General features: G+C 34.7%; 1 protein-coding gene across 5 annotated transcripts in view; it reads right to left on the bottom strand.

The window, feature by feature from the left end:
• Positions 1–15,306, bottom strand: part of SMCHD1 (structural maintenance of chromosomes flexible hinge domain containing 1) — a 127,664-nt gene that overhangs the window by 73,904 nt on the left and 38,454 nt on the right. For all 5 annotated transcript variants that reach the window (XR_009492666.1, XM_005224244.5, XM_024984367.1 and 2 more), the window contains 9 exon segments: positions 13,092–13,182; positions 11,949–12,159; positions 9,877–9,997; positions 9,615–9,798; positions 7,441–7,635; positions 5,640–5,753; positions 4,731–4,837; positions 3,960–4,042; positions 3,668–3,781 (listed from right to left, as the gene is read on the bottom strand). Coding sequence is in view for 4 of the 5 variants with exons in the window: in XM_005224244.5 (XP_005224301.1) it covers positions 3,668–3,781; positions 3,960–4,042; positions 4,731–4,837; positions 5,640–5,753; positions 7,441–7,635; positions 9,615–9,798; positions 9,877–9,997; positions 11,949–12,159; positions 13,092–13,182 (1,220 nt within the window). In the remaining variant the exon portion in view is untranslated.

The following is a 15,306-nucleotide window of genomic DNA, read 5'->3' as shown; positions in this document are numbered from 1 at the left end:
TAAATAAGCTTAACTGGTATAAAGAATATAGAGATAATTTTTTTATATTAAAAATCATTTCTTTGACAGTTTTCTCCAAGAATAAAACAGAATTGTTTGTTTACATAATCTCTAAGACCTAGTACCTATTAAGAGGTCTGATGAAGGAGAAAGGAAACGGATGATAGCACTTTTCTGAAATATTCTTTGCTATTTATTTTTGTCTTTAGAATCATGTAAATGACTTTAATAATTAACAAAATGGAATTAAAACAATTCATAAGCAAAAGCAAATTGTAGGTAGGTGATATGACCACATTAAAAAAATTATTTCAAGTGATTCAACTTTAGAATATATAAAAACTTTAAAGACAAATAACACTGCAAAGAAGTAAAAATTAATCTAATAGTCTTATTATCAGTAATTTTAATTAAGCCTTTATACTGCCTTTCCTATAAAAGTTGTTTCAAAATAAATCAATGACCATAACTGATACAGGAAATTTCTTACTAATTAATAAACCAAAAAGGATAATAAATTGAGATAATAGGACAATAAATTAGGAAGAAATGAAAGAATCAGTGGGAAAACCCACTGTATCATGCATACCAAATAACAAAGCAAAAATCACTAATGGATGAAACTCTTACAACATGGATGAAAGGAGAACTTTATAGTCATACCAGCCAAGTGAATTCAATAATCCATCCCAGTAGCACTAAAAGTGGGACAATTAACTATAGCTATCAAATGCCTCTTATATAATACCTAAAAACACAAATTCACTACAAAGTATTGATTCTTGCTTTAGGAGGGGGAAAATAGTGAACCTAAATCAATTCAAGGTTTTGGGGTAATTTCTAGTCTTCAGGGAATAGAACAAACAGCAGAATAAGTTAAATGACATTACAAAGAAACAGACAAGTATGTGCAACACTATACAGTACAATAAAGTATAGATTTAAAAATGACTGAGACAGTAAATTTGTTATATATTTTACCAGAAAAAATAAACCTTTTAATTATTTTATATAGAAACATATACCAGGCAGACCTTAGAGATATGGTAGGCTTGGCTTCAGATCACAACAAAACAAGGATCACAATAAAGGAAGCTACATAAATGTTTTCCCTTCCCAGTGCATATAAGCTATGTTTATACTATACTATAGTCTATTGAGTGTGCAATAGCATTATTTCTTTTAAAGAATAATGACAGTCAGTCAGTTCAGTCACTGAGTTGTGTCTGATTCTTTGCGACCCCACGGACTGCAGCATGCCAGGCCTCCCTGTCCATCACCAACTCTGGAGTTTACTCAAACTCATATCCATCGAGTCGGTGATACCATCCAACTATCTCATCCTCTGTCGTCCCTTTCTCCTCCTGCCTTCAATCTTTCCCAGCATCAGAGTCTTTTCAAATGAGTCAGCTCTTCACATCAGGTGGCGAAAATATTGGAGTTTCAGCTTCAGCATCAGTCCTTCCAATGAATATTCAGGACTGATTTCCTTTAGGATGGATTGGCTGGATCTCCTTGCAGCTCAAGGCACTCTCAAGAGTCTTCTTCAATACCACAGTTCAAAAGCATCAGTTCTTCGGCACTCAGCTTTCTTCACAGTCCAACTCTCACACCCATACATGACTACTGGAAAAACCATAGCCTTAACTAGGCGGACCTTTGTTGGCAAAGTAATCTCTCTGCTTTTGAATATGCTATCTAGGTTGGTCATAACTTTCCTTCCAAGGAGTAAGCGTCTTTTAATTTCATGCCTGCAACCACCAACTGCAGTGATTTTGAAGCCCCCAAAAATAAAGTCTGCCACTGTTTCCACTGTTTCTCCATCTATTTGCCATGAAGTAATGGGACTGGATGCCATGATCTTTGTTTTCTGAATGTTGAGCTTTAAGCCAACTTTTTTTCACTCTCCTCTCACTTTCATCATAAGGCTCTTTAGTTCTTCACTTGCTGCCATAAGGGTGGTGTCATCTGCATATCTGAGGTTATTGATGTTTCTCCCAGCAATCTTGATTCCAGCTTGTGCTTCCTCCAGCCCAGTGTTTCTCATGATGTACTCTGCGTATAAGTTAAATAAGCAGGGTAACAATATACAGCCTTGACGTACTCCTTTTCCTATTTGGAACCAGTCTGCTGTTCCATATCCAGTTCTAACTGTTGCTTCCTGACCTGCATACAGATTTCTCAAGAGGCAGATCAAGTGGTCTGGTATGCCCATCTCTTTCATAATTTTCCACAGTTTATTGTGATCCACACAGTCAAAAATAAAAAGTACTTTATTGCTAAAAATGCTAATGTTCACCTGAGCCTTCAGCAAGTTGTAGCAATAATATCAAAGACCACTAATCACAGATCATCATAACAAACATAATTTTTAGAAAGTCTGAAAAGTTGCCAGAATGACCAAAATGTTACAAAGGGACATTAAGTGAGCAAATACTGTTGGGAAAATGGCATTAACAGACTTGCTTAACACAGAGTTGCCATAAACCTTGAATCCATAAAAAATGCAGTATCTGCAAATGGCAATAAAACAAAGTTCAATAAATGAGGTATGCCTCATGTGCTGCAGTCCATGGGGTCACAAATAGTTGGACACAACTGAGCAACTGAACTGATGCCTATATGTAGTTTTGTGGGGGTTTTTTTTGTTTTTTTAAATAAGAGGGGGACAGGATGGTCAGAGTTACAAACAGGTTGGAAGATCCCACACTGTTGGCTCTGAAGATGGAGAAAGGGACCACAAGGCCAAGGAATATGGGTGACTTCTAGAAGTGGAAAGGCAAGCCTTCCCTACAACCTCCAGAAGGTTGCTATCCTGCTGACACTTTGATTTCAGCAGTCAGATGACCAAGAGAACTGTAAGATAATAAACATACTGTTTTAAGCCACCAAAAAAAAAAAAAAAAAAAACCCTGGAGAAATACAGAACAGTGTGTCACAGAGGCCAAAAAGAGAGTACTGCAGCAAAATGAATTAGTCAAACTGTTCAATGCTGCTGAGGCTAAAAAGACATTTATAAGACGAAAGTATACACTACCACTGACTATAGTTTATAAATGTTGGAAATAAACATACAGTGAATAAAATACACTGTATCTGTAAAATCCATAGACCAGACATGCAAGTATATAGTGGTAGAACAGATTATGGAAAACAAGTATTGAAAATACTTTCAGGTGGTCAAGACAAAAACAAGAGACGAGAATTACAAGGTGATTAAAGTTAGGAAAATACAAGATGAGTGATAACATGTAGTTCTTCTTCCTTTAACAAAGAGTGGCTCCCATTTCTCAACTCAAAACAAGTACTTCTCACCCATAGGTTCAGAGACAGTATTTTTGATTTAGAAGGTACCTTAAGGATTATCCAATCTAAATCCCTATTCAGTACAAACTGATATGCATACACATATCTTTATTTTAGCCCATAGCTACCTCCATAGGAATATTCAGAATACAGTGTTAAAAACAAAACAAACAAAAAACCCTAAGAAAACAACTGAGTTTTTAAAAAATGAATTATTCTAATACTTTAGAAACTCTTAACTTCAAAGCACTATCTATCAGATTGCTAGGCCATCAATAATTCCACAAAGATGTTAAAATATGTATATACATTTACGAACAACAATAAAGATCCAAACATACAAATCAGTGTTTATACTTACAGTGTAATATAACTTTGAGCTCAACCAGGAGTTTCTTTGACCCTCCATGACTTGTTCCTGGAAGCTTCTGCATCGTTTCCCCTTTTTTATTTAATATTTCAATTCTTAATGCACCTATCAGTCCAAAATTAAAAATAAGAACATCTTAGTTACACCCAATGAATCTGATGAATCTGCCAGGTCTTCACATAGCGTTTTAATTTTTTATCATTTTTTTACCATGAAATGTTAAGAAGAAAAGCATTTTTTCAGTGTTTAAAATACACACACATAAGAAAAACCAAAAACATACCAATGGGGGTTCCAGCAGGTCTGATCTCATTTGGCAATAATTCATCTCCTTCAGGCCAAGTCACTGACAGTCTATCAGGGAGTCTATTATTAAAACAGCATATTAATGTTTCATGAAATGTATTAATTATGGTCTTATTTTTAAAAATAAAAGTTACTAGAAACTTTAATAGTTCTAAATTTTTTCCCCAATAGTTAAATCTGAAATTCTGTATGATTAATACACCAAAGCTTTAATCACTGCTGTGGCTACAAAGTAAAACAAAATCTCTTGATGTTAAGAGACAGGAATTGCCCCCATTTTTTGAGATTTTTCTACTAATTTGTAGTACGAGCTACCTTTGGGAGAAAGGATAACTCTAGAAACAGAAGAATTACCAGTGAGTTCAGTAAGAATCAAAATAACTGCATCATTAGCCGCACAAAAGCCACAGTTTTGTTTTTCGATGTTTTACTTCTTTTGCTCTTATTTTTACCTCTCACCATTTTCTTCTAGTTACAGGCCAAAGTCATTGTTTTTTAACAAACTTAATCATAGTGCTGTTAACAGTGCTAACCTTCCTTATTTTTCTATAAAACAAATACAGGATTCTGTTTTGATAACTAGAGCGCTTTTTTTTTTTAACAGCAAGAAGTTCGTCACAATACACACATCGAAGACTACAAGTGCCTAAATACAAAAGCATAATGTCACACTCAATAATAACTAAAAGGACAATTCCTCTTCAATTTTCTTGTCATTTTTTACCATGCATCTTGAAACATAAATTACCTTGCCATTTCATCTTCTACATATTTTTTCACAGCTTTCTCAGCAACTGTCCTATCCAGCTTTGCAATTGGCACAGTTTTTATTTCATCATATAGTGCCTGAGGTTCCTGAATAAGCAAAATTTATACCAACATTTCAAAAAGCTATTTAAATTTAGTCACAAGAATATTGATTTCTTTCAAAAAATATTTTTACCCTAATTAAGTAGATAAATCATAATAACTGTTATTATATTACACCACAGTGTTTATTTCCATTTTTCAGATAAACACCCTAGGTCTAATTAAATACCTTCAAATCTTAACAAGAGCATAGTATCAGGAAGGATAAAGGGCCTCCCTGGTGTCTCAGACAGTAAAGAATTTGCCTGCAATGCAGGAGACCAGTGTTCGATCCTTGCACTGGGAAGACCCCCTGAAGAAGGGAATGGCTGCTCATTCCAATATTCTTGCCTGGAGAATTCCACGAACAGAGGAGCTTGGTGGGCTACAAGCCCATGGGGTCACAGAGTCAGACACAACTGAGCAACTAACACTTCTTTATAAGGATAAAGCCCACTCTAGTTTTGTTTTTCATTCTTGAGATAGAAGTCTGGCTCCAATGTTTATGTTTATGAGCCTTGAATGAAATGTGCACTTTAAAATTACTGTAAAATTGGCAATAATATTGTAACATTTGTTAAACACTGGGCACATAGATGTTAAGTTCTACAAACTACTAAAAACATCAAATATGAAACATAAAACATCATGCTCCCACTCCTGTAACCAATGTAAAAGCCAAATACAAGTCAAAATAGAATACCGTTATCTTTTTTTTTTTTTTTAGAATATTGTATCTTTAAGAATTAAGCAAAGTAGTAATACCAAGAGACTTTGAAGACTATTTTGGGTTACCTGGGGATCTTACCATTGCAATTTGAACCTCTCCTCCTGTAGCATATACTTCTCCATCATGATCACCATAGAGAAAAAATTTCACAATGCTTCCATAAAAGAGAGGAAGTGTCTTGATTGTCTTGACCTAACATTCAGTTTTAAAACAAGGATTTAGTATTAATATTTACTTAGAAAAACAGGTTTAACAATTATTTAACAGAACTATTTTATACAAGGGGAAAAACCCAGAAATCTATTATTAGAAAAATTTAATGAAAAAAGCACTCTATAAAGTTATATTTGTGAAGCTCTCCACTTATTTGTAACATCTTTGAAAAGACAGTGGCTTCTTCATATAAAAATGTCATAGTTATGCATGTGTCTAAAAGGTCCATAATACCTTCAAATGAATGCAAGCTGTCGCAAATCCCCATAAAATGTTGCTTGCAGGCTGTGAACAGTGACTTACAAAGTTATTGTTTCTTTCCAATAAATTAGCTCAAAATTTCTCTCTCTCTCTCTCTCTCTCTCTCTCTCTATTTTTTCCTTACCTGGCCTGAAAACACCAGGAGTAATTTCCACTAGTCCAATTCAAAACTTCTCAACTATAAGGACAGCAAGAGTTTACATTCAATCTATCTCTCCAGCCTCATTTCACTTCTGAACTATTTCTCTTCACATATAACAGTTTGCAGTAACCCAGTTCTGCTGCTTTTCCTGATCACTCCCTCCTTGTAACTTTCCACTTGACTTCACGGATACCTTATTTTCCTGGTTTTCTTCTCTCTCACCATCTTATCCCCTTCTTTCTCCTGTCAGCTCCTCCTTTTCAGTTTCTAGCTTCTAACTGTTGGAAAAGCAGGCTTAAGCCACACTCACTACTTCATGGTGACCGCATCTGATTCCAAAGCTTTCACTATATAATGATGATAGTGTCACATTTGTGGGTTTATTACTATCTTCATAATAAACCCACTTCATAATAAATCCACTCTGGGCTTCCCAGGTAGCTCAAAGGGTAAAGAATCTGCCTGCAATGCAGGAGAGACCTGGGCTTAATCCGTGGGTCAGGAAGATCCCCTGGAGAAAGGCATGGCAACCAATTCCAACATCCTTGCCTGGAGAATTCCATGTACAGAGGAGCCTGGTGGGCTCCAGTCCATGGGTTCACAAAGAGTCAGACACAACTGAGCAATGTAAAGTTAAGTTAGTTATCTTCATAATTACCTCTGTAAACCTGAGCCACTACCTCTTTTAAGTTCCACACAGAAGTCACTTAATGCACAAAGAATTGCGTGATTTATTCTCTTATTCCAGGCCCATCTGCAGTCAGAAAATTCTCTCCTTCTAAACTATGAGAATTCTAGTTCTACTAGAGAGAGAACTACTCATTCTCTCTCTTTATTTTTAGGTCATCTGTATTTTCATGCCGTAAGAGCCTGAAGGCAACAGGATACCCCTAGATCTCTATAATCTCCATAATGCTGTCAACAGCACAGTAACTTACAAGCTGCAGACACTAAAAAATTTGATGAAAAACCATTTCTTCATATCACATTAAAAAAACACACTAAATTCTCTATTTGAGTAAAGTGAAGTATAAGAAACAATAAAAATTTTGTTAACTGAGCCTTTGGCAAAAATCATTTTGTTTTTTTTCCTTAATGTCCTATTAAATTACATAGTTATAATCAATTTGGCCTTGCCTTTCTTTTCTGGCTCCTAAGGAGGCAAGACTACATTCATTATTTTTGGTTGTTGACAAATTCTAATAACTCTAATTTAGATTCAAATTCTACTAAAAATTAAACCTAAAAATAAGTTAAACTTACCAGCTGTCCTGCTTTGTATATTTTTCCATCCCATTCTATCGCTGAATAAGTGGCCCAGGGGCCCTGCTTTTTAGAAGGAAGATCAGGACGTGTAATTACTCCTTTAAAAAGGGTGAATTTTATTTGTTTGTCGTACTTTTCATGGCAGTCCTTCAGCCATAAAGCAAACTCTCTGTCAATTTTCATTCGCTGCTCCTGTAAAATTTTAAAATGTTCCATAAAACTTAGCTACTCATAAACAAATACAACCACAGACACTTCTTGTTCAATTCATGTTTCCTTCCAAATACCCACCCACCCCAGAAAAACGAATAAAAAACTAAAATATTTTAATGGCTCTTTCTCCTATACAAATTTAGATTTCTATCAACACATTACTAAAGAAAAAAAATCTCTGCTATCATCCTTGGTCCACAGGGTCTGCCATCATCCTTGGTCCATAGGGTCGCAGAGAGTTGGACACGACTCAAGTGACTGAGCACACACTTGGACCTAAGACTTCAATGGTCAATATCAACATAGATTTCCTTCCCTATTTTAAACCCTAGGATATACTCCCCCCACCCCCAACAAAAGATAAACACTGTGTGCCTTGGAAAAGGAGAACTAACTGATTAGGGGAAAAGGGTAAGTGGAAGCCTTCTTAATGTGAAACACGCAAATTCCAACAGGGAAATAAAAAGCTTTATATAAATTAAGCACAGATTTAAACACATACTTAAATATAGATATGGTATATCTATGGTATTAAAATGTCTTAGGGGGTTATTTGGGAGAGAAAAGTTTAAAAAGGCTCTTTTATAAGGTGACAGTGAAAAAAAGGTTGAGAAATAAAGCTATGGCAAAACATATTTTAAAAAAATTATGCTTTATACATTTATTCAAAAATAGATCATAAAATAAAATTTGCTTTCTAGTAATACATAGGAAGAAAATGTGTTATGGCTTATCATTCTTCACTCTGCTGAGAGACCCTAGAGATTTACACTCCAGTGTAAGCTACTATATACTGGTTTAATGCTTGTCTTCAGGAGGAGTAGGGGAAGATCATCGCATTACATGTTTTCACAGAAGACAAAGCGTAAAGTCACAGAAGTTCGTTTTCTCTGTACACCTTACTCCACAACCCACCATTTCCAAATGAAAATGGGGCAAAATTAAAACTGATTTCAGCTTAAGTTTTTGCAACTTGAAGTCAGATGACCAGTATATTAATCATTAAAAAAAATTAGATTTTAAAAAGATTAGATTTCTTATTAAAGTAAGAAATACATGTACATGGTAAACACCAAAAAATGGTATATATTTTTCAAAGAAACTTTCCCCCTAATCTGTTCCCAGGTACCAACTCCTTCCTGAATCAGTAAATTAGTGTTGTCACTTTGACAACTTGACAACAGTATTAAAATTATTAACTAGGAATGAGACTGTCTGCCTACCAAATTTTTATGCTGTATTTCAGGCTCAGCCCTCATCTGTATTAGATAAAATTACATCACATTCAGAATCCTTTTTATTAAGAGCAAAATGAATGTCAACATGTTATAGGGATATACGAATACTGTGTCATATATTGTGTTTACTGTCCAGCAACTTTAAGTTTAGAATAAATGCACCCATCTCTTGGCAACTTAACATTACATTACTGAAAGAGTAGCATCAAGTTTCTGAGGTGTTTAGGCAAAAGGAAAGTACACTAGCTCCATTCAACTTTTTAAAAAAATTTATCATTCTTTTTCTATTGATTAAAGCAGATTTTAATAGTGATCAATCTCAAATTACCCTTTAGCCCAAAGTATTTCACAGTTCTACCTAAATTTTACCCCCAAAGTTAGATTAAAATTGTATATTTAGGTTACTAATATACAAACAAAGCCTCTCTATTAGATAAAATTCTTACATGCTCTTTGCAAACAGACATGCTTCTGAAGATTCTATTCACCATGTCAAAGTATTGATGAAGATCTGATAAGTTTTATCCCAGTAAGAGCTAATCAGTTTGAAATTTTTGAGTGAACACATAAATGCTCATGAACTAAAATTTATATTCTTCTGAGTAAATAAAATGAAAACTATGCAAATTGTCAGTACAAATCTACACTACAAGTGACTTTTGTTGAACTTAAAATAGAACACTTCTGCAAATATTCAAAACTTGATATTTAAAGTCATACCTGTCCGTTTAAAATCCTTGTAAAAAGGGTGTTCTTGTCTTTCAGTTTTAGCTCAAGATCCATAAAGGTCAGTTTATTTGTGCTGACCTGGAATTTGTCATTAGTGAATAATGCACCAGATATCCTATTGTAGCACTCAAAAGGCGCAAGTCCTCTCTTCTTAGGAGGAGTACACCAGTCAAAGCTTGAATAAAACAAAATACTGGTTAGTAAAAAGATAAGATCATAAAACAATGTAATCTCAACAAAAATCAGAACTTACTCTTCAACAGATGTATATGGTATTAGCCGTCCATTCCAAAAACATTCAAAAATAGGCCTTTTCCCTCTTGCTGCTTTCTCAAGTATGAAACAATCATCATCATCATCTTCATCTTTTAATTCTAGGACAAAGGAACAAGTGGAACAAATAATTTTTACCACTGAGAAATCAGTTTCAATAAATGAAATGTTAAAGCTTCTTCGGAGAAACGGTAACAAAAATTCTTATGATCTTTAACACTGTGTTCTGTAAAACCTAAAAGTACCTTTATTATGTTTGCCCTCAAAAAGGCAGATTTTCAAAGTGGCTCCACATTACCAACAGTGATTCTCATTAAAAAGTAATAATTACATACTCATGAATCTGCGTTAGGATTACCATACTAGCTACTGAGCCTGCCATGTGAAAAACCTATTTATAAATACGGGAGCTTGAATCTTCTACCTAAATCATGTCTCACAACTCTGTTGGAACCAGTACACTCACATAAAAATCATCTGGAAAATCTACGATGTCTAGAAACAGCAAGTTTGCTTAGCTTGGACAAATTAATAATACTAATTCAAGTTTACATTATGATACAGTTAGAGTTATATCCAATGTTATAAAGCACAACTGTCTACACATTTCTATGTTTAGTAATACCTTTTCATATACTCAGATAAATTGGATTCAAGCATTATGATCCTGATATAGCAATATCTCAGTTATTCTGGCATTAAGTCATTCCCCCTGACCCCCAATAAAGTCTTTTTCTCCAAAAAAATCTTCGTAAGAAGTTCATAAGTAAAAGTTCCTTCCAATCAAAACATTTCACTTGCTCTTAGAGAACCCCTCTGATCATCATTCAATTAACTGGCTATTATTTTAGGACATCATTTTTAAGAACTTTATTTTTTTATCTGTAAGCATACCAAAATCACAATGACAAATGAAAAACAGGCCAGAGACTGAATGGGAGGCAGAGTCACTAAGTAATAATATGTATGAACACTTACTAAACAGAGTTGGGTCCTAAACCCCTACAACAAGTCTATGAGGCAAGGATTATTATAAGAATTATTATTTCCCATTTCAAAGATACTGAAGCAGTAGTTTGTCAAATTTTGCACAATAGAAAGTGGCAAAGACAGGATTCAAACCAGGAAATCTGGTTCCAAAACACAATACTAAGGATATACTAAGAAATCATTCTGAATGAGAAAATATAACACTGTTAATCTATGAAAATTGAATGTGATCCCAATAATCCCATTAGGACATTTTTATTCAGTACAAAGTGATTCCAAGGTTTATCTAGAAGTGCAAAGGTTTAAGAATTATGAATTTTCTCAAAAAAGAACAATAGTGTCTTGTCCTACTGATATCAATATACACTATAAAGGACAAGAGATTCACTATAAAGGACATGTTATTCATGTATAAAAACACAAAACATATCAATGCCTTATAGCAAACAATCTGGGTTCTATGTACTTATGGGAACTTTATATTATTATGAAAGTGATATTTATATATAACATTCAAAAATTGGTACTAGGAAACTGAAAACCCACATGGAAAATATTAAGTTAATCCTAAAACAAAAAAGATTACAGGTATATTAAAGATATAAACATAAAATGATAAAAGCTACAGAATCTATAAAAAAAAATTATAAAAAAAATGAGATGTACGAAGCCTTTCTGCAGCAAGGCCTATCAGAAAGCATAAAGAAAAAAACCAATGCGACTACATAAAGTTTAAAACTACTTTATAAATATCTACAAAGATAACAGGAAGACAACATGGGGAGTATATAAAGGAATACTATGTGGTACATAGCTAAAAGTTCAGTTCAGTAAGAGAAGTACGATATAAGAACATGTAACGTTTCTTAGCACCACAGCTTTATTTATCTGGGTGTGAATATACACAAAAATTAGCAATTATAAAAACTACAACTACCTTAACAACTTAAGACCTGCATGAGGAAAAAATGTTTAAAATTTATCTAACCTTAAGCCTAACTAATAATTATGAAAATTAATCACAACTTTGTATTTTGTAGCTAAGGTAACAGATTAACATACTTGATGGAAAGCATGGATCATCAGGGTAGGTTTCTCTATCATATAAGAAAGGGTGATATCGGATAATCCCTTCCACTACACCATCTCCTTCAACATGAGCCTTGAACTCAAAACTATCAGCTGCTGTATTTATATACAATGTCTGCATGTCATCTTGTATTTCCCTCAGGTTGATAATCTTAGGTGTCTTCCCCTTTTCAAACATAGAAATCTAAAATAAAAATAAAATAAAAACAATTAAATTTGACAGCGACTGCACTTTTGTTCTCATCTATGATCCAACAACAGAAAAGCAAAAACTATTTTTATTTGTATAAATAATCATCTAGATTAACAAAATACATATATATTTCTATCTCAGTTAAATAGGTCTAAGGAGCATCTTAATTAAGAAATATATTACCAAAAAACTGAAAGTAAGCAAAGAAAGCGCTGAAGGATATATAAGTCACGAGTTTATTTAAGCTTTCCTGCTGGAGGTGTGTCTGTCTGTGCACTAAGTCATGTCTGACTCTTTGTGACCCCATGGACTATAGCCCACCAGACTCCTCTGTCCATGGAATTTCCCAGGCAAGAGTACTGGAGTGGGTTGCCATTTCCTACTCCAGGGGATCTTCCCGACCCAGGGACAGAACTTGCGTCTCTTGTGTCTCCTGCACTGGCAGGTGGATTCTTTACCACTGGCATCACCTGGGAAGCCCTAGAGGTAGGAAGTAGGATGAAGACATACATGAAATTCCGCCTGACATGTGGGCAAGGATACTGAGAACTCAACATTGAAATGTTCTGTTCTTCTACATTTTACTTTACTTATTTTTTTCTTATTAAGAGATTTCTATGAACAAAAGGGAAACGATTTATATCTTTTCTTCCCTGCTTTTGAGACATGACATTCAGTAATGGCTCATATCTCTATAGAAGACAAAGAAAATAGAAACCAGATACTAGGGTAAATAAGATATCCAGAAAAGTACACCTTAGGAATAATCTCTTTACTTAGACATCAAACTAGAGAAGTGGTTTGGTAAAAGACAAGGACAGAGAAGTTGCCTATTTACTGATTGACTTTTCTTATCCAGATTAACTTGGAACTAGAACACAGACCTAATATTTCACAATACTTAAGAAAGAATTTTATCTTACTTCAATATCAATGTTGTTGAAAGGTCCAGCTTCCTTTGATGTACGCTGTTCATTCCCTTTTGGACCATGGATGTAATAATGATAAATATGCCTAAAATATAAAAGAATAACTTTATACTTTTAATTCACATAAAACTACAGTTCATCCAATATTCTACCAAAAAAAACTTTATTACTACTATTTGGCAGTACCTACTAGGTGCCACACACAATATTAAGCATTTTTAAACATAGTAAACCACATAATGGTAAAAACAATCATGAGATTCAGGTATTATTTCCCCTCATTTTATAAATACAGAAGTTGGGAATGCAAGAAATTATTTAATTTACTTAAGGTCACAGAATTACAGTGTGAGCAGATTCAAGCCAAGTCTTTTCAACTTCAAATCCCACATACTTAAAGTGTATTTTACAAAAAAAACCTACAACTACAAAGTGAAAGTGAAGTCGTTCAGTTGTGTCCTACTCTTTGCGAACCCATGGACTGTAGCCCACCAGGCTCCTCCGTCCATGGGATTTTCCAGGCAAGAGTACTGGAGTGGGTTGCCATTTCCTTCTCCAGGGGTAAGATAGCAACCCAGGGATCGAACCGAGGTCTCCCGAACTGCAAGGTAAGAGGCTATAATTCTACTTGTCAGGGATTTTCTAGAAAAGACTCAAGTATCAGGGAGTATACACAATTGGATATTTTTAACTTATGTCCCCAACATGAGAGTATCATTCTGTCTCATCTTTTTTCTCCTGTAGAAATGAAACAATCTTATGCCAATACTCCTAAAATTAATAAATTCAACATCATCCCATCAAAAACCACCACCTCAGAAATTTTTGCTATTTTGGAAAATGTTTAAAAAGATTATACTCTGGGGAAATTATTCACATATCTCCAAATCACATAGCCCATCTGCAATCATTTCTCAAGCAGTAGTATTAAATATTCCTTAATACAAACTTTATCTTTTTAGCTCAGTTCAGTTCAGTCGCTCAGTCGTGTCTGACTCTTTGCGACCCCATGAACTGCAGCACGCCAGGCCTCCCTGTCCATCACCAACTCCCGGAGTTCACTCAAACTCACGTACATCGAGTCGGTGATACCATCCAACTATCTCATCCTCTGTCGTCCCCTTTTCCTCCTGCCCCCAATCCCTCCCAGCATCAAAGTCTTTTCCAATGAGTCAACTCTTCGCATGAGGTGGCCAAAGTACTGGAGTTTCAGCTTTAGCATCAGTCCTTCCAAAGAACACCCAGGGCTGATCTCCTTTAGAATGGACTGGTTGGATCTCCTTGCAGTCCAAGGGACTCTCAAGAGTCTTCTCCAACACCACAGTTCAAAAGCATCAATTCTTCGGCGCTCAGCTTTCTTCACAGTCCAACTCTCACATCCATACATGACTACTGGAAAAACCACAGCCTTGACTAAACGGACCTTTGTTGGCAAAGTAATGTCTCTGCTTTTGAATATGCTATCTAGGTTGGTCGTAACTTTCCTTCCAAGGAGTAAGCGTCTTTTAATTTCATGGCTGCAATCATCATCTGCAGTGATTTTGGAGCCCAAAAAATAAAGTCTGACACTGTTTCCACTGTTTCCCCATCTATTTCCCATGAAGTGATGGGACCATATGCCATGATCTTCGTTTTCTGAATGGTGAGCTTTAAACCAACTTTTTCACTCTCTCACTTTCACTTTCATCAAGAGGCTCTTTTAGTTCCTCTTCACATTCTGCCATAAGGGTGGTGTCATCTGCATATCTGAGGTTATTGATATTTCTCCTGGCAATCTTGATTCCAGCTTGTGCTTCTTCCAGCCCAAGTTTCTCATGATGTACTTGGCATATAAGTTAAATAAGCAGAGTAACAATATACAGCCTTGACGTACTCCTTTTCCTATTTGGAATCAGTCTGTTGTTCCATGTCCAAATATCTTTTCAAAATTACACTAATTGTCCTAGTTTAAAACACTACTAAAATAAAAAGAAATCACTGAAAATCTTGAGATCTTCCTTCAAACATCTCAAAAGTGTTAACATCATAAGTTTACAAGCAAATATTAAGAAAGTGTGCTATAAATAGCTTACCAAGTGTATGTTTCTATGTCATTCTTTTTAAGAACAAGAGTTATAATTATGTTATGTTATTATGTACACTGAGTTCTTTCAGTTAAGAGAAATAATAAAATAGCTAATAAACAGTCAAAGTCCTATTTAAAACTCTT

Source organism: Bos taurus, chromosome 24 (genome assembly GCF_002263795.3).
Source record: "Bos taurus isolate L1 Dominette 01449 registration number 42190680 breed Hereford chromosome 24, ARS-UCD2.0, whole genome shotgun sequence".
In the NCBI taxonomy this organism is placed as follows: domain Eukaryota; kingdom Metazoa; phylum Chordata; class Mammalia; order Artiodactyla; family Bovidae; genus Bos; species Bos taurus.
The sequence above is the reverse complement of the archived record's forward strand: the minus strand, read 5'-3'. Positions and strand labels throughout refer to the sequence as shown.